This window comes from Pezoporus occidentalis, unplaced genomic scaffold, assembly GCF_034315485.1.
Source record: "Pezoporus occidentalis ecotype Australia unplaced genomic scaffold, CSIRO_AGI_Poc_V1 ctg28, whole genome shotgun sequence".
Taxonomy (NCBI): Eukaryota; Metazoa; Chordata; class Aves; order Psittaciformes; family Psittacidae; genus Pezoporus; species Pezoporus occidentalis.
The window spans coordinates 7,692,995-7,717,076 of record NW_026914718.1 but is presented as its reverse complement, the minus strand read 5'-3'; the positions used below and the strand labels follow the sequence as shown (position 1 = coordinate 7,717,076).

General features: G+C 37.7%; 2 protein-coding genes across 6 annotated transcripts in view; one reads left to right on the top strand and one right to left on the bottom strand.

Annotated features, from left to right (window-relative positions):
* KBTBD2 (kelch repeat and BTB domain containing 2) overlaps positions 1 to 24,082 on the top strand; it is a 330,011-nt gene that overhangs the window by 82,418 nt on the left and 223,511 nt on the right. The window lies entirely within an intron of this gene.
* The window catches only part of BBS9 (Bardet-Biedl syndrome 9), a 259,751-nt gene that overhangs the window by 110,930 nt on the left and 124,739 nt on the right, over positions 1 to 24,082 (bottom strand). For all 5 annotated transcript variants that reach the window (XM_062625490.1, XM_062625493.1, XM_062625492.1 and 2 more), the window contains one exon: positions 21,489 to 21,711. In XM_062625490.1, coding sequence (XP_062481474.1) covers positions 21,489 to 21,711 — 223 coding nt within the window. The remainder of the gene's footprint in view (positions 1 to 21,488; positions 21,712 to 24,082) is intronic.

Genomic DNA, 24,082 nt, shown 5'->3' with positions numbered 1-24,082 from the left:
TCAATGGGAGTACACAAAGGCATACCAGACTCTTGATCTGCTTTACTCTAATGTTTCTCAGCAAATCTTCCAGTTCATAAATTCTACCACTTACCCTATTTTAAGTTGCCACTATTTGCACTGAGAGCTATGCAGAGATAATTTGCACCAATTGTGTGGCTTCTGTTTGAGCTTGTAGCCTGTTCAAACATTTTGAACATGCCTGAATTCATCAAACCTTGACTTTAAAAGTTCAGGGGACTTTGGCAATATAACCTCTTTATGGGAGCAACTATGCTGTTTAAGCTATCAAATTGTCTTAGCCATTCTTAGCTACAGGTTGGGCAAAGAAGAGATTCAGAGCAGACCTGCGGAGAAGGACTTGGGGGTGCTGGTCGATGAGAAAATGAACATGAGCCGGCAGTGAGTGCTTGCAGCCCAGAAAGCCAACCATATCCTGGGCTGCATCAAAAGGAGCGTGACCAGCAGGTCGAAGGAGGTGATCCTGCCCCTCTACTCTGCTCTCGTGAGACCTCACCTGGAGTATTGTGTGCAGTTCTGGTGTCCTCAGCATAAAAAGGACATGGAACTGTTGGAACAAGTCCAGAGGAGGGCCACAAGGATGATCAGGGGACTGGAGCACCTCCTGTATGAAGACAGGCTGAGAAAGTTGGGGCTGTTCAGCCTGGAGAAGAGAAGGCTGCGTGGAGACCTCATAGCAGCCTTCCAGTATCTGAAGGGGGCCTATAGGGATGCTGGAGAGCGACTCTTCATTAGGGACTGTAGTGATAGGACAAGGGGTAACAGGTTAAAACTTAAAACAGGGGAAGTTTAGATTGGATATAAGAAGGAAATTCTTTCCTGTTAGGGTGGTGAGGCACTGGAATGGGTTGCCCAGGGAGGTTGTGAATGCTCCATCCCTGGCAGTGTTCAAGGCCAGGCTGGACGAGGCCTTGGGTGATATGATTTAGCATAGGGTGTCCCTGCCCACAGCAGGGGGTTGGAACTTGATGATCTTAAGGTCCTTTCCAACCCTAACGATTCTATGATTCCATGATTTTTCCAGGATGAGATTCAGGGCATGTGGTATGCAAGTCATACAAACAGCATTGGGAAACACACTGCTAAGAACAGATCTAACAGCTGTTCTCATTACAGAAATGTTATTAGACACTCAGCCAAGGACACAAAAATCAATATTCAGTAGTACCCTTACTAACGCAGGACTAAGAACGCAGTAACACTAAACTATATGGTGCCATTCGGTATTTACCAGAAGTCAACTGTTACTCCCTATGAACGAAGGATGAATGACTGACGTGCTTCAACCACATAAGTGTACTGTTCCACCCAACAACCTATTCACCTGATGAGGACATACTAGCTGAAAAGCATGCTCTGTGTTCTGGTATGTGTTGGGAGAGTTAATTGTTATTGAGCTTTGTAGTGCTTGGAGGACTTCCATCTGCCTTTATGTAACAGTACAACAAAATCCGCTTGTAACAAGAGTTTTTCAAGGGGACTATCAGCTGTTGACAAACACTATAAACATAAAAATGATTGCATTTTTCAGAATATGCTGCCACACACCAACACCCAGTGATTTTTGGCAACTGGGTCTCACATTTTCTTCCCCATATTCAGTGTACAAGTTCATTTAGAATGACCAGAAAAGGTTTTCTTTCAAAATGCTTAAATACAGAAGTCACAGAAGTTATAGGATATAGTGTCATCAACATTTTTTCAGAACAACATTCTTGATTCAAGTAACAAGTTCAATTCCATGCTAGCCTTCTGGGCAGCAAGAAGAATATGCAAGCGTTTTGTCATAACTAGTTTTGGTTTACACATACAAATTCAGTTTGTGCGCACAAATATATATACATGTGTATTAGGATGTATATATAAAACAGATAGAGAATTTTATGTTAAATATTTTGTTTTCTGTAAGACATTCTCCCAGCTCTGTAGAGACCGTATCTCTTGTATTGTTTCAATAACACATTGCACTAATGAGACTTAAGAGTAAAAGACACTTAAGAGTCATTTACTAGTTTACATCAAAAACTTGAAGAGGTAATACTCCCTTTGATAAACACAAGGGATTTCTACTGTCAGTTCTGGTTTCTATCTGCCAACACACCCCAAGAGAACACCTGAAAGCCAATGTTGAGAGCAGCTGGGATCTCCAGAGAATGCTTTAAAAAAATATTCATAATATTGTCTTTATGTAGTCTCTGACCTTTCTTCAGTGTACACTGAAAAGGAGACAGACTGAAACTAATGGCTGTAACCTTGATACCAAACCCTCCTGGTATTCATCATTCTGAGAAGTTTAAAGAATTGTTTCGCACTTATTCTCCTTTGTTGTGGTTTAAGACACCATTTAAAACACTTATATTTCTTGGAGCATATATAGGAAGCCTTCTTGAAGGGGAAGATGCAAGAAAGCAGACACGTATATAGACACTATATATTTGTATATATATGTACACACACAAATTCTGGAGTTACTAGTAAGGAAAGAGCAAGTCCTCATTCCCTGCAGCCTGAAGTTGAACACATAGTGCTTAGGGCAAGGTTTGCAGTTTTGTATCCAGTGAGTTATGAAAGTGTCTGTCGTACAACCATACTGCAAGACTTTCGAGGTGAGTTTTCTTTGACTGGTTGAGGAACAGATAACTATTTCCCTTCAAGGATACTGAAGCATACAGACTTAAGCAAAACACTGTTTTCAACAACAAGAGGAAGCTCAGTAATGCAAGACAGCGAACATTTTTGTTCCAGCTGTGAACATGAAATAAAAGCTAATAACGCAATTTGCTGCATAAGAACTTGTTAACACAAGGTCTTTTGCATGTTTTGGGACAGCCTTGATGAAACAGTATTCAGGTAGAAACAGTTAATAAGGAGCTTATTCCTAATCCGGATCAGAAACTGAGTGATATCAAGAAAAAACATTTGCAAGGTACACTAATGCATGATTTTGGGCAAGAGAATAAAATACAGAAATAAAAACTACTGACATCAGATGCAGTATCGAATATACTGTGGATAACAACATAGTGGACTAGTAACTGGGATTCAAATGTAGGTACTGAAGGGTATATGGTGCTCAGAAAGGTAAAATTAAATTGGTAGAGTAATACTTTATACATTTTTGTGACAGGCTACTGGAAGAGGAGTATACAGAACTGGGCAATTTGGAAAAGAATTTTAAAGTAGTTTAATACACAAAATGTCAAATTTTACCTACAGAATACCAAGATCAGATTTCAAGAGCAATTGCAGTTGCTTTAATATTATGAAAGGCATTAATCTTATTAGAAATGGTGGTGTTACAAGAATGAAAGAATATAGAAACCCCACTGAAATAATCAAAGGATGATAGAAGCAAAAGGCTCCAGTGTGATGACCAGGCAAAAGATTAACACAATTCTGAAATCCACCTGATAACATTCCAAGTAAGTATCAAGAAAGCAGTAATGAACAAGGCACTGGTAAGACATCTGCAATCCTGGGTTCAATTCCTGTTAATGTGTTCATGACAGGTTAAATAAACCTGGAAAAATTCAGCTGAAGGTTACTGAGATCATCTAGGAATAACTCCACTTATCAACACATGAGCAGACAATCGGTCTAGCTAAGAGGACTAAAAATGGAACAGACTGATCTTTATCAATAATGCGATTAGGCCAGAAATCCTCAGTCTCTGGCAAAATAAAAGATACTCTTAGATCATAAGGAATTGATCATAAATTAATTTTTACTGGAAATCAGGTTTCTGACTGCCAAGAGAGGAAGGGCTTTGAACAAACCCGGAACAGAAAGCATGGAGGTAAACAATTGTGCTCATGAATGGGACTAAATTGCCTTATTCTAACACAGAGATGGAGTTTCTGAACTAGGAATTTCTTTTTTCCCTTTCCCTCTCCTTTCTACCCCACCAAAGATTTATCTGTTAGTGTTCCAGCATTAGCCATCTATCTGTTCTCTACTCATGTGTTCTCCACTTATGAACAGTCATCTAATGATTGGTTCATTAATGAATTACTATTCTCCATTTATCTAACAATATTTTCCCAGCATTCACGCTGAACATAAATATCACAAAAAGTAGGCTACCAGGCGACTTTAACCAGCTGTAGGAAGTAAACCAGTAGTTCACAACTTCAAGTAAAAAATATAAAGATTCTGGGACCAAAATATCATTAAGAATATTTCATTTTAAAATACCAGCAGTGATATTGCTAACACCTAAAAACTCAAGTTCTGACAATTCTGGTGCCAAATTATTTGGCAAGCAGACTTACTAAATTTACATTTGGAGAGACAGTAGACTATAAAATACAGAATTCCAAGCGCTGAAATTTAGTACAAGAAATCAGACCTTGTATTTTCAAGAAGATTCTGAACTGGCCTCTGTTCTTCCAGATACTACTTGGAACAAAAGCAATTCAAGTGATGAAATAAACATGGATACAAGCATTCTTTTTTAAAGATACTGAAATAAAAACAAACATCTATCTGGTGCCTTTCCAAGATAAACAGCACATAGATCCTTGAACCTAGAAAACCAAAGCATTCATAGGAGAGAAAGCGAATTCTTTTTATAATGCATAAGTTCCCTTCCACACTTGAAATGCAACCTTTGCTGAAAATACTTAATTGTATGTTAATTATATCAAAGATAGCACATTGTTTTCCTGTATTGTAAATTTCTATTTCTCAACTGTATCCAAATATTAGATTTGTCAAAACATGCAAAACCTGAGTAATACTGTGTTTGCTAGTCTAAAAAAAGTCACTTTTACTTAATGACCAACTACGATTTGTATTAACTGTACTAGGAGCTAAGATCAAATGATGACCTATCTTTCCTCCAATATTGCAATAAGAAACGTATCTTATTTACTTTTATCCCACTATTACTCAGTTATTCATTTACTTTATATTTCACTGATCAAATAAATCCAAGTATTATATTGTGTTAGATCAACCTTTTACAGCATTATAATTTCTAGGATTGATTTGAGGAGGAATCAAAAAAAAAGCCTCTTTGGCTTCATTTAGCATCACAGTGCCCTGCAATCAATCTATTTTATTTGAAGGAAATGAACGCAGAATTGTACACTACTTTAAAATTGCATCTTATCCTGCAGACAAAATTTTGCCTTTGTTTAGAAGAACTTCCTATTTAGCAAATTTTCCCCTTTCATTATTTCACTCATACCACACCTATATTTGTGTAAATCACCCAATTTTACTAACAGCAATAGCATTCAAATGCTATGAAAATGATACAACTGAAAGATAAAGTGATCTTCCATAACTGCAATTACTTTTGGCCTTTCTTCTTAAGAATGAAGAACTTAATTTGCAAGGATTTTCCTTATCTGCAAGGATTTTCAGCAGTAGACAGGAGGTCGATGTGCTTCAGCAGATAAACCTTGAACCAACTTTACCAAGTACCTTTCTACCAAGATCAAGGTATCTGAAGATCTGAGAATCCACACTCCCAGAAACCTTTCACAACTTGGAAGAATCTTGGCAATGAACTTTTCAGAGAGGAGAAAGAGACTCAATTTGGCTAATGTCATCAAATGAATTACATCCACTAGAAGACAGCAGATATTTAGGGAGAGCTGTGTTCAAATCCAACCTGCTTTTTTGGTAAAAAGTAAGGTCTGTTTTTACAATAAAATGCTATGTCTGAAACAAAGTGGCTTTTTATACAGGAAGGCACAGGATTAACTGTTCTGTTTCATCTTATTTAAAAGCTGACATTGCTGCTACTGTCCAAAATGATAAATAAAGTGACAGAGCAAGTAGAATACAGAGATGCTGTCAGTCAGCTACTTCTATGCCTTATGCTTATTTAATTCTATCAACTCTTTAAGTTTGAAAGACCACCTTGTAACTGACTGGGACAAGGGGTTACTCAAAATAACTGGGTTTGTAACTGCGACTGGATACCCTGAAATTTGGTAAGGTACAAACTGAAAGTTGTATGACAAGGGTTGCCTCTGCTTCCTTTCCCCTCCAAATCGTATTTGTCTTGGTTTTGTACAACTTTAGGGCACGCTGAAGAAAGTCTATGGCAAATTAAACATAAATCTTGCAATACACAGTTTAAATAAAACATCATTTAGAAACGTCTACTTCATCTGCAAGTAAACTGTATAAAGCAATCCAAAGACTATAAATATATATTCAAAATACAAGTAGAAGTATCAGACAACCTGAAACTAGAGAGAAGAATGAACTGAAATGGTAGAATTTTACAGATTGCACCTTCCCACAGGGAACAGAATGTTCCAAAATCCTGCCATGCAAACCCAATACACCATTACAGAACTAGACAACAAGAAGATACCAGAATCACTAATTTTAGGCTATAAGCACTACTTGGTTTAGAAGGTCAACTTAAACATTATGTTGAATTTTCTTTTCCTGTCTAAAACCACTCTCAACTAAAGCAAAAGTAGATAATTTATATTATTTGATGGATTTTTCCCTAGGAAGCTACTAATTAAAATAGCTTCGGCTTCTCCTACACTTCAATGTCATTCCTCCTTTACCAGTTCTTTTTAAATTCTACCTCTTTCTTTCAACCCTCAAGCCACAGAACTGACATACTTCTCTACTTGTACATCACTTGAAAGAACCTAAAGTCCAAATACCTGTATCTGAGTGGCAAACCAAATATCATCTAACTATAGTTTGCTGCCATCAAACCTCTGATCTGTTATATTAACTTCTTTTGACAGTATGTTTTAACAAGAGTTGAGTAACAGCATGAGCAATTTCTTAGTCCCTACAATGCGCAGATTATTTCAAGTTATTCTAAACAAAGTGGCTACAAACTTGAGCAAACATAATCCTCTTTATATCATTGGACAGCAGAAATAGTTCATATAAAAATCAATTACATCTTTTTTTATCTTTTTTTTGTCTCGCCTGATATTAACTTTTCCTGACAGTACCAAAATTCATTGTGACCTCAGAAAGATCAGAATTCCTTCATTAAAAGAAATAACTTCATGTGAGACAGTTTCTATTATATAAAACCCACCACCACAACACAAAAAATACCAAACCCAGAAAACAAACTCCCAAAACACCCCACACCAGAAAACCCACAAACCACAGACCCCACAAAAAAAATCCCACTATGTAAACATCACACTATCTCATTTCCTTGCTTTAAAGCGTGTGTTCTTATAAAGAGTTTGTTGTATAGCCAAGCTCACTGCATGTCTGTGGCACTCTCATTCTTCTGCCTGCTCAAAATGACAGAAACATGCTGTAAGCTGTTTTGGCTCCCCTCCATAAATTAAGCTTCATGACAGAATGACCAAAGGCCAAGGATACATTTCATTGTTAAAAAGTAGTGTTCCTGTCCTTTTGCTTTAATTTGGTCATGTCTACAATTCAAGTAAAGCAGAGCAATAGTAGCCTGCCTTGAGAGTGAAAGAGTTCATGCTGAGGATTCAGTGTTCACTGATCATGCTTAAAAGGTTTGTAAATCTGACATGTTCTGAAACTTTAGATTTTGTTAATGATTTCACAAACAGGTCAGGTAAAACTTGCCACGCTTGAAAATCAAACCAGTATTTAGAATGCAACACACCCCTCAACACTGTATGAGTACATAACACAATACTATTGGATTTCGAAGACTTGAGAAAGCTTATTTTAATTGAGCAGCCATTTCAACACATAGTCATGATGTTTTATTCTATGTGTAACTAACTGCTGTTTCTCAGACCCAGGAATAACTTTAAGTGATAAAATTACTATTATTAAGCACTATAACATTTACATTAAGACATCAGCAATACTTTCTTCATCTATGGAAAAATTACATGTTATAAATACTAAACAAGAAACTCCATTGACTCAGTATAGACTTTCTCTTTCCAAATGACCCAGAACTAACAGAGAAATTGGAAAAGACACTGTCTAGATAATGATTTGCCTAAATAGAGTTACTGAAATCCAGATTTAGTTTCCATTATGCAGTCAAACAGCCTGCAGGTATAATATCTTCAGCTGGCACCAGGCTTAATGCTTTTTTATCGATCTGCCCATAGCTTAAGTGCACACATAAGGATATGGATTGTCGAACAATTCTTGTTATCTATCACTGATTATGGAAATATAATACATCTTGCAGCAGCATCTGCATTTTCTCTAACATGAAATGCTACTTACAGCAGACTGTTCATTTTAGCCTGTCAGCTCTCTAACACGTGTGGTATATTTTGTGCATCAGCTAAACAGCTGAATTTGTTAAGCACCAGCTACACAACAGGCCCTCTCTGTTACAGCCTATAGTGGAAGCCATAACATATCACTGCATTCTTTGTACTTGAGTTACATCAAACAAAACATACAATTGTAATTAAATTGCAATTATAATTCAGGTACATTCAAATTCTTCCTATTGCTTATCTTCCCCAAGGTATCCTTTGCTTCTCCTCACTTGAAGATTTCAGCCACAACAACAAAAAAGATAACAAACCAGGAAAAATACAGTATTTCAAATTCATGTTTTGTAGTTCTTGCTAAAGTCAGCCTTTGCAAAGGGTTTGGGACAGTTATTAATACTACATGCCGAGTGTTTCCTACTCGGTGCTCAGTAGGAATTAATAGAAATGAATCAATTTAATTTTCATATTTTCTTTACACTTTTACCTCCATACTTGTCATGAAGACAAGACAGCACCGTCACTGTGGCACCAAAGTTACAGGAAAAAATGAAGCTTTAACAGTGTTCTAATCTTTTTCTTTTCAGAATCATACAACCCCAGACTCGTTTGTGTTGAAGGGACCTTAAAGCTCATCCAGTTCCAACCCCCTGCCATGGGCAGGGACACCTTCCACTACAGCAGGTTGCTCCAAGCCCCGTCCAGCCTGGCCTTGAACACTGCCAGGGATGGGGCAGCCACAGCTTCTCTGGACACCCTGTGCCAGCGCCTCACCGCCCTCACAGGGAAGAACTTCTGCCTAAGAGCTCATCTCAGTCTCCCCTCTGTCAGGTTAAAGCCACTGCCCCTTTTCCTATCACTACATGCCTTTGCAGAAAGTCCCTCTCCGTATTTCTTGTAGCTCCCCTTTAGGTATTGGAAGACTGTTACAGAGTCTCTGCTAACATAACTGGCTATTTGTGTTTGCATTTCTATTAACACCACATCTGCAATGAGTTAAACATGGTTTTGTACCTTCCTTTTTGTCCAAACACTGAAGGAAGAACCACCCGAGGTGAATTCATACTCTCAAGACACTTTTAAAAGAAGTCCACTTCAGAGTTCACTTGCACGTGTCCCAAGTCAGAAGGTTACCAACCACTACATGAATATAAAGTAAAACAGCAACATACAGTACTGTCAAGTAAACAGGAGAAATCCTGACTATATTAAACCAATGGCAAAACTCCCATTGGCAAAACATCAGCGGGGCTAGGATTTCACTCTTCTCTTGTTGATCAAAACAATTTCACTGTTCAGAAGGACTAGACTAGTGACTAGTGCTTGTCAAGAATTTCCTAATGCAACCTACCATGATGATTCCTAATTGTAGATCCCTCTACAACTATTCCTTTTTCATTCCACCAAGGGAAACTGTTAACTCACCAAACATACTACAATATAATCAAAAAGCATCCACAGCAAAGATCTTGCTTTTATCTTAGCAAAAAGCCAGAGTACCAAAGCTCTCTTTAGCATAGCCTTATCACAGGTCTGAAAATGAATAATTAACCTTCCCTCAACACCCATTACTGACCACCGATGTTAATATCTGCATTAAAAAGGAATGTTTTGAACCAAGAACTGAAGCACTTTCTTGGTTTGGCAATGCTGTGTTGCAGAAAGCTTCCCATTTTTCCATGAATCACAAAGTACATACTTGAAACATAGCATGCACCCAAATCCAGAGCAGACTAACCATGAACAGTATGAACTGAACCTCTTATATTTCTTCATAGGGTTTACAATATACACTGTAACTACACTAACCAAAATGATCTCATGTACATGCAATTCAATAGCCAGAGAGAATATAGTTACCCACATGAGAATCAATTTTACACTAAACTAGAACAAAACTGGTTTTAATGTGCTGCAAAGATGACGAAAATAAAGGCTACTTTTTTTGACATAGATACCAGTTCTTTTCATTTGAAAATATTTGAGAAAACTGTTATGATATTGTACAACAAGCATTTTACTCTTGATAACTAATCAAATGAAATAATCAAGCAGAACTGGTTAATTTGTTCTCCTCAGACTAGGAAAGTATTGCAACATATTAATTTTGACAATACAGTGCCTTTGTAGGGTAACATGTCACCATAAGAACCTGACTTACTTTTATAAGGGCTTTAAGGATAGAACCATAACAGCATAGGAAAATCCTACCTGTAACATGCAATATGGCCCTTGCTAGATCTTAACCTCTTATTACCTCATCACATCTGGCTGGACTCTACATTATTCCATAGGATTTCCTTCTTCTCAACAATTTATGGGAGAATGTAATCAGACCCAGGGTATCTAACATAATGTATTCCACTAACTTTAATCTCCTGTGTAACTCCTGTCACATTATCGTCTCCTTTATCAATGACCTGATTCAAATGAGAATGTCAGATTATAACTTCATTTAAATACCCCTGAACAGCAACCTAATACCCCTAATGACTACTCTGGTTATAAGAAACCCTCTTTATTTTACAGAAGATGAAAACCAAGAATTACTAATTCATATCTATTTAAACAGATTTTAAGATTGGAAGGAAACAGTCTGATCATTTAACCAGACTTTACTCAGAAATGTCCTCCACAAATTCCTATATGTAATTCAAGCATCCATTTATTTCTAAGCTGGTTTCAAGAATGTCACCAGCAATTATTGTTACTTAAAAACCCCTCAGTTTTGACTGAAAAGTTTATTTGAAATAAAAGTGTTAGAAGTAATACATGCTTATCAGTACTCTGACAAAGTTTAAAGATAATAGTGAAAGATTTCTCAGTGCAGCTATAAAATTTCATATAGTTCAGCACCACATAATTTACATTAAAAAAGACTGTTCATAATATTTATTACCCTCTAGTTCCACTATTTCTGTTCAGCCATCCATTCGAATTGAGGCATCCTTCATCATCCACATACATCAGACCTTCTCTTTGATCTCTAATGGTAAATTTAAAGGCTGAGTAAATGTTCTTTGAAACACAGTGTGGCACAGCTGCTTATTGTTACATAGAAGACAGTAGGTCATTAAAATTGAAACTCAATTAATACAGTGGAACATCCCCCTAATCGCATCCTAACTTTGAAGTAACACCCCTTTCGGTGATATCTCTAATTTACAGTTAACTAATTTTCTCCAAGTAGAATAACAGTCAAGCTTTGGTTAAGGTCAGAATTAATAAAGTACATCTTTCATCAAAGGACAGAGAGCTACCGGCAATGCACCCTGCTGTGGTATTTGCCCTTACAATACGCAGCAAACATCCCACAGATATGCAGTCTACCACGTTAATCATGTGAAAGCCATCAAGCCTACAGTTCATAGCAGTTTGCCGAAGGCTTTTATAACCCTACAAGAAAAGTACTTCAGCATTATTTAGTTAACTATACATTATTTTTAGTAGTGCTTTAGCAACATTCTAATTAGCAAAGGGTGAGCTAAACCTTTGTCTCAAAGTTAACTGAACCAAAACCAGCCTTAGGAATTCAAGTTCATGGAGATTTTCACTTTTGCCTGCCTCCTTACCACCCCTGCGTGTGGTTCAGCCACTGACACCATTAGAAAAAAAGGAACTATTTTAAAGAATTTTCAAATATGTCAATATCTCAAACTGGTTTGGATTAGAAAGGACCTTAAAGCTCACCCAGTCCCAAGCCCATGCCACGGGCAGGGACACCTTCCACTAGATCAGGCAGCTCCAAGCCCCATCCAGCCTGGCCTTGAACACTGCCAGGGATGGGGCAGCCACAGCTTCTCTGGGCACCCTGTGCCAGCGCCTCAGCACCCTCACAGGGAAGAACTTCTGCCTAAGAGCTCATCTCAATCTCCTCTGTCAGGTTAAAGCCATTCCCCCTTGTCCTGTTGCTACAGGCCATTGTCTAAAGCCCCCTTCAGGTTTCTTATAGGCCCTTTTACGTACTGTTAGACTGTTACAAGGGCTTCCATGAGCCTTCCCTTCTCCAAGCTGAAGCACCTTGTGTTTGCTTTAATTTACATTTTCCAGCTCAAATACCAGGTAAAAGTATTAGAGATGGGTGAATCTGAGCACAGGGGCAAGGGAGACATGACTTTATGGACCTTCACTTACCACATGAACACAAGCTGAACCATTGAACCAACTTCATGAGCAGACTTAACAGCTGACTGCTCACAAAAACTGGAACTGTCATAAACACGCCTGGTCTCCAAAATGCTCTCATTCTCTAAAAATTCAATACTGATGATGCACAAATTTATAACAGTGTCAGGCATTCAGATTCAGGAAGATGTCACCCTTTTTCTCCATCTGAAAAAGCCATCAAGACCATGGGAGTGGGCAACTGATAATGAGCTTTACTACAGTCAGATCTGCTGAATGTAATCACTCAAAGAAAAAACAAGCCACAAATAAAAGGGAAATTGAGAGAGATTCTACACCTCATTGTCTGCCATCCATAACCTAAGACGTTAAAATGCCACTATTTTACTCTCAGGCTGATAAGCAAGAGTATAAGCAAAGCTTGCTGAGGCACATGCTGTGCCCCACACTCTCTAAACCCCAGCCTCTCCAACCACATGTATCTCCAAGTCTCGTGACCCAGATGCAGTGAAAACTGCCCAGTGTCGCAGTGTACTGGATCTGGTTGTGTACTATGTGCTCCCTGAAGTTCAAGAGCTCTCAAGTTAGTGTAGTTTAAGCTCAGGGAATCACTCCTTAAATGCAGTGTAGCAAAAAAACAAATAATTTATCAGGAAGGACATCTGCAGCTCTCTGGAACTTGCAACCCAAGAAAACGTTAGCTTACAATAACAGTCATTTTAAGCTCTATCATATAGTTACATATTATATAAATAATCTAATGTAGAATTTGTCATGCTTAGACTAAGACCAAAGGCAACTTCAGCTTCAAAAGTTAAAGCCACTCTTTTACCTACTAAAGTTATGAGACCTTTAAAACTTCTTTTTTTGTTGTTTCAGAAAAGCATTTCTTTGGAGGAACTTTTCTGTGTGCAACTCAAAACCAGCTGTGCTTCACAAGGAAAAACTTTTCCAAGAGCCTGGCTCTCTGCAGATTTTTGGCAAATCTATTTGAAAAATTGAAAAGTGGGGGTCTGAGCCAAACCTTACTGAAGTCTATGGAAAAACTCCCATAGATTTCATCAGCGTTTGGACTGGGCTCTAAAAAAAGTCTGAAGTAATTGAAAAATCAGTTCTGCATGGACAAAATATGAAATTTTCACTAGGTTTAGATTTATTAAGACTCCCTTATGGCAATGTGGAAGAGCAAATACATTTTAAGTGGTGTTAGTGATGTACATATAGCTTTGCACTGGTAATTCACCACAGAGTCCCACAGACTCACACATGTTACTTACACCATGTACATAATAAAAATCATGAAATCAACCAACATACACAGACACCTTTACTTCATTTTAAAAAGACCTGAATATTGAGAAAAACATTAATAATGTCATAGCTCAAGCAATTTGCTGTTTTTTCAATTGAGAATCAAACAAAATGTGAAGAGTTTCCCTTCCAAAGCTGTAAGCCAAATTCAGTGATAACACAAAAAACCCAATGCAAGTAACTATCTCGTTCTGAGCACACTGGCTCAGAACAGTTCAGAATAACGTAACACTAGCAATTTCAGCAAAGATGCATCTAATTTATGACAGTGTAAGAGAAAACTCAGGTTTACTCAACCTAAATGTGACCAAAAACAAAGCAAAGTAGCAAACGCAAAACAAATCTGTTGTGGCACCTGAAATAAAGGCCACAACATCTCCCGGTGTTTAAACAGTTGCATCTCTGCTGACTAAAGGATGCTACTTCCAGTCAGAAGAAAATGAATAAGCCATTAGCCTTTACACATTCTGGCTTGAGCTATATATCACATTAAAAGAAATACTTAAAATCCACTTAAGAGAAATGTTGCACACACATATAAAAAAAAAGAAAAGTATGGGAATAAAAGGAAATGCTCGAAAAGAACCCGATTTCAGCATTTTAAGAGAGGAGAGATGACTTGGAATATTTTCCACCACCCCCTCCCATCCCTCTGTAAATTCTTCCCCCCAACACCTTTTTGTGGATGGGTATGCTTTTCTGTGGCTGTACTTGGGAAAAGCAGACAATCACTGTAATTTCGTGGTGGTCTTTGTCTAGATAGGGACCGGAAATGAAAAGTAATGTCATCTACACTGCAGAGTTAATTATGCTCCTCAAATGCCCACAGCTCACATACAAATACCAGTGCACTCCATCAGACAGGCTGCTCTTGAAGTACCACAGGAAATGAAAACTTAAAGGAAACCTGTTAAGTGAAAATCCAAGTATGACTGGACATGTAAGACTGACTCCCTATTAATAGCATACATTAAAGACAAGGATTATGCTATATTATAAAAGTTTGGTTTTATTTAATAGATTACATCATCCGCTACAGCCTCTTAAAATAACTATTTAGGTTTTACTTTTTCACTTGCTACTATTGAGTCATCTGAACTAGAAGGTCAGAGGCTGTATGCTTACTCCTTTAAGCAACACTTTTTCCATAGTTTTAAGCAATTAGCTTCTAAGTGCAGATTTCAGAAGCTTATTTCTGCTTGTGGTCTCCCAAGGACTCAAACAACTGGTAAAATAAAGCCCAGTGACAAGCACAATCATTAGGGGAAATTCTTTCAACTGACAATTATTGTCACCAAAAGCTTACCTCAACATTATGAATCATTTGTGACCACTTATACTTAAGTGGGACATATTAAAATTTAATGGATTTTGATGTAAAGAGCCAGCAATAGGATTGTGCTCACAAAGGCACTAATGTGTTGATCCTGTGCTTAGATGAGGCAAGTTGGAATTGCAACACTGCCAACTACATTTCATAGTACAACAAATGAATGAATCCCAAATCTCAAGCGGGATTTCTTTTTTATTCATTATGCATGACATTTTCCTCTTTAAATTATTTATTTTTTTGAAGAAATGTTATGGCTTTAGCCTTCTTAACCTTTGTGCTCCTTCCCTCTGTGGTTTTTGCCAGCTGTAATACCAGTTGAGATGGGGAGATTTTCTAAACAACATAATAAAAACCTTTTCACAACCCTGTACACAAACATGTCCTGTTACACTTCCATCTTATTCTGCCCCTTCTTACAATACTGGAATCTGGAAATGTCCTGGAAAAAAAAAAAAAACAAAAACAAACAAACAAATACGTGTTTTCTATCAGTATCTTTTTTTCAATAAAAAGAAATTAATACAAATGCTTTACCATTGTTCACGTAATCCCTGAAAATTAATCAATTAGAGAACTATCATTTGAGTCCAGGAGGTTGATGAAATTTGACTGAATTCATTAAAATTAAAGACCACCTCTGACATTCTGCCTCATTCTCTTCCCATGTCTGATCTTCAGATTTTGATTTTTAAATGTGTTCATCTGACCATGCAGAATGATAAAAGAACAGGCTGCATGGCAAGCTGGCTCTCCCCAGTCTATTCATGTGCAACCTGTATTTTAACAATAAAACACAAAACTATATGTAGGAGCTACACTGCAAGACAGCAAGACATGTTTGAATCCTATTTATGCACAGGTGTTATCAGCTCATAGGATGAGATGACCTTGGGAAAGTCATTTAACTTCTCTATTGTTTAATTTTTCTTTCCACAAAAATAAATTAATAAAGTTACTAAAACAATAGAATATAAGTTTGAAAGAGTAAAGAAAGTCACAACAGAAAGAAGTTACAGAGAGTAAAGATTCCCATCAGAGAGACTAACAGTCATTGTTTCTGGCTCCACCAAGTTATTCTTCAGCTTTTCTTGAGCAACCACAGATCTTATTGCTGTAAGCACTCCCAAAATTCTCCCTAATGAATTGCTACTCCCCTTCCTTTTCAATACATCAGCTTTATGGGGCAAGGGACATATTTTAATCACAAAAATAGAACCCAAATAATTAGTTTAAGATTTTTGATATGTTACTATTTGCTTATTTCTAGACTTTTCTATTAAGATAGAACAGTTCCTTGTGAACAGCCGATACATTTCTGCAAAAATACTTTACATGTGGAGTAACAGAAGTCACATTAAAGCTGCAGCACCGTATCATGTCCCATTATACACCGTATCATGTCTCATTATTAGCTGGCATGACACAGTGTAACAGAAGTGCATGACAATGCTGAGGGCTGCAAGAGTTATGGCAACTTCTTATCATCATTCCTATGTGATTATCATCTGCAATTAGAGGGAGAGAAGAAAGTTATGTTTAAACTGGCACAACAGCTTAGCCATGCAGGGCTGCACAAATTGGATACAGAAGTACACAATGATCACACTGTTCATGGCTTCAGTCTCCATTATGCCTTTGTTAAACCTTGCTAAAATCTCTTTGCCAGATAGATCCACACTCATACCACAGGATTTAATCTGCAGTTACTTCTTTGGGACACCCAGAAAAAGGGTCTTCTACCCTTTTATTGCTACATCTCCTTGTTATTTGCTCCCTTGGGTGGCTAGTGATGGGGTTACCAGGCTCCAACTATCACGGTGAAGAAATTGTGCATGCATTTGCATGGACATCAAAGGGCACAGTATGGAGAAGAAAACCAGTGAAGTGGATGGACAGAGGAGAAATGCAAAAAATAACTGAGGAAAATCAGAAAAAAACAAACAAAGCAGAGCCATCACAGAATGGTCTGGGTTGGAAGGGACCTTAAAGATCATCTAGTTCCAAGCCCCACTCTGGTAGCCTTACTAGAAGGAAGAACTACAAAGATAGGAAGTATACTTTTTACCAAATGCCTGTTTGCTTTAAGGCAGCAATAAAAAGTATGGGAAGTTTGTACAAGCCGTTACAGTGATGATGGATCTGTGTTGGTCTTAATGCAAGCAGTACACAACTTTTCACAGAGAAACCTTTATCTGGGCACGGGAACCCCAGCTTCTTCAGGCAAAACAAAAACAACATGTACTTGTTAAAATGCAAACATATGTTAACTTCAGATTCAGATAAATATGTCTGTAAGTTTTAAGCAGTTATGAAAATGAAGGTTAGTGAACATGATATTTTAGTGATACAAAGCTATACTTCATATAGAAATAAATGTAGCCAGCAAACATTAAAAAAAAAAAATCTAAATGCAGAGTTCAGTCTTTTTGTAGCATAGAACCACAGAATCATAGAACAGTTATGGTTGGAAAGGACCTTAAGATCATCTAGTTCTAACCCCCCTGCCATGGGCAGGGACACCTCACACTAAAACCATGTCACCCAAGGCTCTGTCCAACCTGACCTTGAAAACCGCCAGGGATGGAGCATTCACAACTTCCCCGGGGGAACCCATTCCAGTGCCTCACCACCCTAACAGTAAAGAACTTCTTCCTTATATCCAATCTAAACTTCCCCTGTTTAAGTTTTAGTATCTCATACATTAAAAATTGCTTTTTCACTCATATTAAATAACCCACTTCCTGGGGGAATCAGTCCTTCAAGGTACTTTAAGGACCAACCTGTATGATTTTATGGAAGCTAGAAAAGATGAGTTCAGAGTTTTCATTGCAACAGCTAAAGCGAGTTAACATCAACTGCATATTTAAGGACCTGAGCCAACAAATTCATACGAATGAGTTGGCTTGCACTGTTTGTAAGTGTACTTTAAAGGTCTCTGGGTACATTTAAGAAAAAAGTTCTCAGCAAACTGACTTCCAATGAGAAATAGGCACTTATTATTAAGGTTCAGATTCCTGAGATCACAGATACCCACCAATGTCCTCTGGACATTTTTGTAAATGATACCGTCTCATGAAACATTTGAAACAGGTGAGGAAAACTACAAAAAAGATGGGTAAATGCCTAATGTCTTTTGGGTAATGATATTTTCCACTGACTTCAGTGGACTATCAGTTCCAATGATCAGTACTGACCAGCCTTCAGGTTTATAAAATCCTTGCAGGTAACTTGTAGCAGGCTTTCTGAATAAAACTGTTCTTTCGCTTTTCCTCAAACAGATTTTATAATCATTGCTTAAAAGCTCTATGGATACCCAATATATTTAAACTAAGAAAAAAAATATCTAGAATCATTATTTCAAGGGTTGCTAAAGGCAAAAGTAATTTATTGCTACAGGAAACCTATGGAAAATATATTAAGCAAGAATCACATTTCATAATGGACTACAGTCTTCAGTGGAGATAAACAACACTGGACTTATGTCACATCTGTGAGAAAAAAAACTACACTGGCAATTTTTAATACACTTCTCTGCACCAGCATGGGGGGCTATGCAAAGCCATCAGTTTACCGTCATCTCAGGCTAACAATACTTAAGTTCCAGGGAAAGTTTTCCAACAGTGATGCCGTGATTTTCAGCATATCTGCTGGTAGTTCAAAGTCTTGTCTAGTCCTTGCTGCTGACTTCCGTGCCTTTTTCAGGATGCTCAATTACTTTGGAGCAATTTTAAACTACATGGTTCTAACTTCTCCAGGCAAAAAAAAAATATTGTAGTTGCTTCTGAGATACATTACCGTGACAGTGAGTACAAACAGCAAGTACTACATTTTGCAAAATATTCTGTTAAAGTCCACACTATGAAGTCTGAGAATGCCGGAGTTACACTGCTTGTTTCCCTCTCCTAATGAACAACAAAGATTTCACAATTAACAGTTTTCACAATTCACAATTTTTTCAGATAGCACAAACTAGTAATAGTCTTTCTTGACAGCACACTTCGTGTACCAAGGACTTTGCAGCAAAGTTCATGTCTAATACATATATAAAAATGAATATTATTCTTCCAGGAACTCAAATCCACATGTTTTTCCAATTAGTCCTGACATTCTCCTCAAGTTTAGTAGCACGTAAACAGAATGTTCCTTAAGGAATATGACACATTCTGTTGAATCCCAGTTTTCCTATTAAGAACACAGCTCCAAAACAGGCAATATTCACTCATGGTTATCAGAACACAATTTTGAAAAAAGGTTTTTATAAGCTTATGCAAGAAATAACAAAAAGATAGAAAAAATGTCTTCCAAAGCATGACTTTGAATACATTATTGGTGCATATGTATATTTAATGTGGTAAAGCAACTTGTCTTTCAATTTAGCATTTACTCATTCAGAATCTGAGTGACAGATCATGATTATACAAAGCAAAATTATGATCAACTTGGGGAATTAAAGCTATGAAGACAAAGTGTCAAGTCACATATAGACTACCATGTTTAGGAAACTAATACCATATATCTAAATAGAGAATGAGAAACATCTGTTTAGGTAAAAAATGTGTAGGAAAGGGTCCGGCAATTGAGATGGAGCAGAGTACAGCAGGGTATACTCCCTGCTACAGATGAAAGGAAAAACATTCCACTTCGGAAAACAATCACTAAGAACTGAAAATGAGATAATTTAGTCACTATTAGTATAAAAGAAAAAGTTACTGAAGGGATGTCCTAAGAAGCTTCCAAAGCTTTAAACATTACAGAGAACATCATTAATTGCCACCTCTACCTTCAATACTCACACTAAACCAGTTTGATTTGCAGAAAAAACAATGCATATGAAATAATAGAAAAATCTTCCAGTAAGGACATGGGTAAGGCAATACTGCAAATAGAGCTCCAACAGAACCTTAGAATAGTTTAGGTTGGAAGCAACCTTAAAGCTTATCCAGTTCCAACCCCCTGCCACAGGCAGGGATACCTTCTACTAGAGCAGGTTGCTCCCGTCCAGCCTGGCCTTGAACACTGTCAGGGAAGGGGAAGCCACAGCTTCTCAACCAAACTGACACCTAAACAAATCTCCAATTAGCAACAGCTGACACCTCAAAGCAATCCTGCAAAACACACAACATATTATAAGAGACCTTTAAAGCTACAAAATTAATTCATTGCAGGACATCAGGATTTACGCTGTAAGTTCTTGCACTCATTTAACACAATACATGACAACCTGGGTGGTCTGCTTCACCTTTCCCTGGCACTGACCCACACTTTGGGTTGGCACGGCTCCCTAAGCCCCTCATCGTTCCTCTCATCCAACCGTTTACACGTTGCCAAATTCAACACAGTGCATGATACAGCCTGATGTGGCTCACACGCACAATCATATTTAGCCACTAATTCTCATTAACTTTTAATCATCCTCATAAGAACATTTTACATACTGGAAAACTATCACATCCCTTCTCAACCTTCTCTTCCTTTTTTGCTTAGAAAAAACAAAAATAAAAATTGTTTCATTTATACTTTTTGTGCTCTTCTCTGAACTCTACTGAATTTCTCTAAATTCTTCTGTTAAATTCTGTCACCCTGTAATTTCAACTGAATCTTTCTCCTGAAGAATAGAAAGAAATAATTCTGTATCTCCTCATGAAAAGTCATATTACAACATCCCAAACTTGGAATTCACCTTTAATGGGATCATGTTGCTGACTTTTATTCAGTTGCAGGCACACTATAATCCCCAGGAGTTTATTCAATGGCAACCGTGCTTAAGTTTGTCTGATTCTTGCTTTAGCTAGAGTCCTTTGCCCTTGTCTCAGCTGAACACCTCTTACCTCTTTATCAAGATCCACTACTGCTTTTTCAATGTGCTTGAAACTACTGCTTGCTGCAAAACCACAGTTTTAACACTGATGCTCCATATTCCATCACAGAAGCCATTAAGGAAAATAATGAACAAACCCAGGCCCAGCAGAGACCACGGCACACAGCTAACATATACACTTGGATTAACTACAAATACTGATAGCTATTTTCTGAAGGGCATGTTTCAAGTAGTTGCACACTTGAAGATAATCATCAGCTTTTCAATGTGGCTTCAAGCAACTTCTCTAGAAAGGTACCCTATCTCAAACATATCAAATATAGCTTCTAGAAATCCAGATTACTGCTATAGTGCTGCAATGCCAGAAGGGTTCTAGGCACTTTCAAACACATTTCTAAAAGTTGGTTGCTATAGAAATAGGAGTCTCCTCTGATAAGAAAAAGAATAGTTATTAGAAAAGTGGCACTGAAGAATTCCTCAAGATAATGACAGTTACACTATTGAACAATTATGGGACCATTTTTGGCTTGAGACTGAGATAAAACTTGGATTTAGTATTATCTTAATATTAACTCATTTTACTGATCAGCAACACAACCAGTGTTTGGTTTCCACAGTGAAAACTGTTAACACTATCAAATGTGCATATTTTTTAGTTTTAATATACAAATACATATTGTGAATTGTGAACATGTACCTCACGCCTCACCTGGCATGACAGAAGCTTGATGAGTGGCTGAGTCTGTACTTAAGGAAAGGCGACCACCTTTGGCCAATCTATCACAGAAGAGGGTGATGTTCTTCTTCAGTCTGCTGGTATCTTTGGGCATGCACAACTGGCTGCTGAGAGACAGAGCCTGTTCCTTAGAGCTCTTTGACAAACAAGTTCGTAACAAGTAAGAAATGGCAGCATCCACAGTTTCTTCCCAACCCTGGGTTACAGAAAAGGAAATCAAACAAGATTAGGTGACTATTATATGATATAGCATATTAAAAAACAAAGTAACAAATCAAGGACTAAAAGTTTGAAAATGACAGCAATACATTAAATATAATTTAATGGTTAGCAAGTGCCATGAAATCCCAGTTCTTCAGCTTGTACAAGCAAAAACTGAAATACTCCTCATTCCAAATTTAAGATTGACAAAGAAGTATCATTTATATGGATAGTATGTGACATAATAGTTAAATTCAGTAGTTGTACTAATAACAAAACCAGAAGTTTCTAGATGCAACATTCAGAATTAAGAGCAGAACTGAGATGTAAATACAGATATAATATATGGTATATAACATTATGCTGATCATATGTCAATGCCAGGGGGAAAAAAAAGCCAAAAACATATTATACATTCTTTGGAATCACTGTTTAAGATTCTGACAATACGCCAATGGCAGAGAACACCATGACTGCAACCAAAAGCTGCAGATACTCAGCATCCATTTATCAGACTGATTAACTTTAAATTACGATACCCACAGCATTAGCAGAGATGTGTCAGTGCTCTGATAAGCTGCTACTTAGATTTCTGAGAGCATCACGTCAAGCTGTAAACATTTATAAGACAGCAGTTTAGTGATCAGTGAAGTTAAAACATGCAGCTACCTATGGAAAAGCTTTCAGGAGGAAAAGCTATATTCAGTGTCACATTCAGTATTGCCACAAAATTGTTTACTCCTGCAAATAACACTCAGTAAAGACAAGAAAGTTTCTTTTCCTGAGGCAGCTCAACGAACACCTTTAAAATGGTTCCAGTTTTTAATCTCTACTATGGCCTTCAGTGACATGAACAAATCAAAGATGTGCTTTCAATTAAGAATCCTGGATAGCAGAAGTCTTTATTTTTTGTGCAAGATTATTAGGTTAATATATAAAATCTAATACATGACATCTATCTCATTCTGCAGTATGCAATGCAGAATTGACTCATTTAGATGGATTCTCTAAACCTTGAATTACAGTCTGTGATAAGATTATGTCATTAATGCAAAGTTTCTGTAATTAATGAACCTGCAAGACACTCACAAAGCCGGCTCATGTCTTTTCATGACAATGTTATAGTGCTTGAACAGATTTAGTAACTAATACAGGGCTTTGTGGTCTGCTAACCTCAGGACTCATAACATCTCTCAGTGTTCAACTACCTGTATAAGCAAATTTTATGTGCTGCCTACATGTGGAGGTAAGTACTATTTAGTTGCTATAGTATTAGTGTAGTGTCTGCTCTCTCAACACTCCTGATTGGTTGGGACTTATTTTGGCAATAGTCTTTCCTGACTGTGGAAGTATTTGAGACCACAGTCTGGACCCCCCCCCCCCCCCCCCGCCAAGCTCTATCTGGTGCTAAGGTAACAGATACCAAGATAGCTCTTTAGGCATTTAAAAAAAAAAAAAAAATAGATAAAGAAAGCTCAAGTATTCAGTTGTAATTAATACAAACCCAGATCCTTCTTGGTTTTAAGCTCTTTCTATGACACATTCTAACACCCAGTTGAACAGCAAAATCACCTACATATCCAAATTTTCATGACTAGGTAGGCATAGCATTTGAAACGATGATGGTGTAAACCCTGTTGGAGTCCACTGTCAAACAAATACGGTATATGAATTTCTTTAATTAGATAGCTATGGTGTTGGTGAAGGCTAGGGTACTACTTTTGACACAAAGAAGCAAAGGCCACCCTTCCTGACCTTGTTACCTCCTAAGAAAAGGTTCAGGACAGATGCTCACTAGTGGTCAAGTACATCAGAAACCACAGTCACAGGCACTTCATCTTGGTCCAAACATACTACTCTTAATAGCGTCCTGAAAATATGCTGTGTATGTATCAAGCATTTACATTTTGCAGAGGAACAGGATCAGTTAGCAAGGTTTTCACAGTCAACATTTCCCATTCCTGACTTCAGAACAATGATACAGAATCACAGAACCAGAGAATAGTTAGGGTTGGAAAGAACCTTAAGATCATCAAGTTCCAACCCCCCCTGCCCTGGGCAGGGACACCTCACACTAAACCAAGTCACCCAAGGCTCTGTCCAACCTGGCCTTGAACACCACCAAGGATTGAGCATCCACAACTTCCCTCGGCAACCCATTCCAGGGCTTCACCACCCTTACAGTAAAGAACTTCTTCCTTATACCCAATCTAAACTTCCCCTGTTTCAGTTTTAACCCATTACCCCTTGTCCTGTCACTACAGTCCCTAATGAAGAGTCCCTCCCCAGCATCCCTATAGGCCCCCTTCAGACACTGGAAGGCTGCTATGAGGTCTCCACACAGCTTTCTCTTCTCCAGGCTAAAC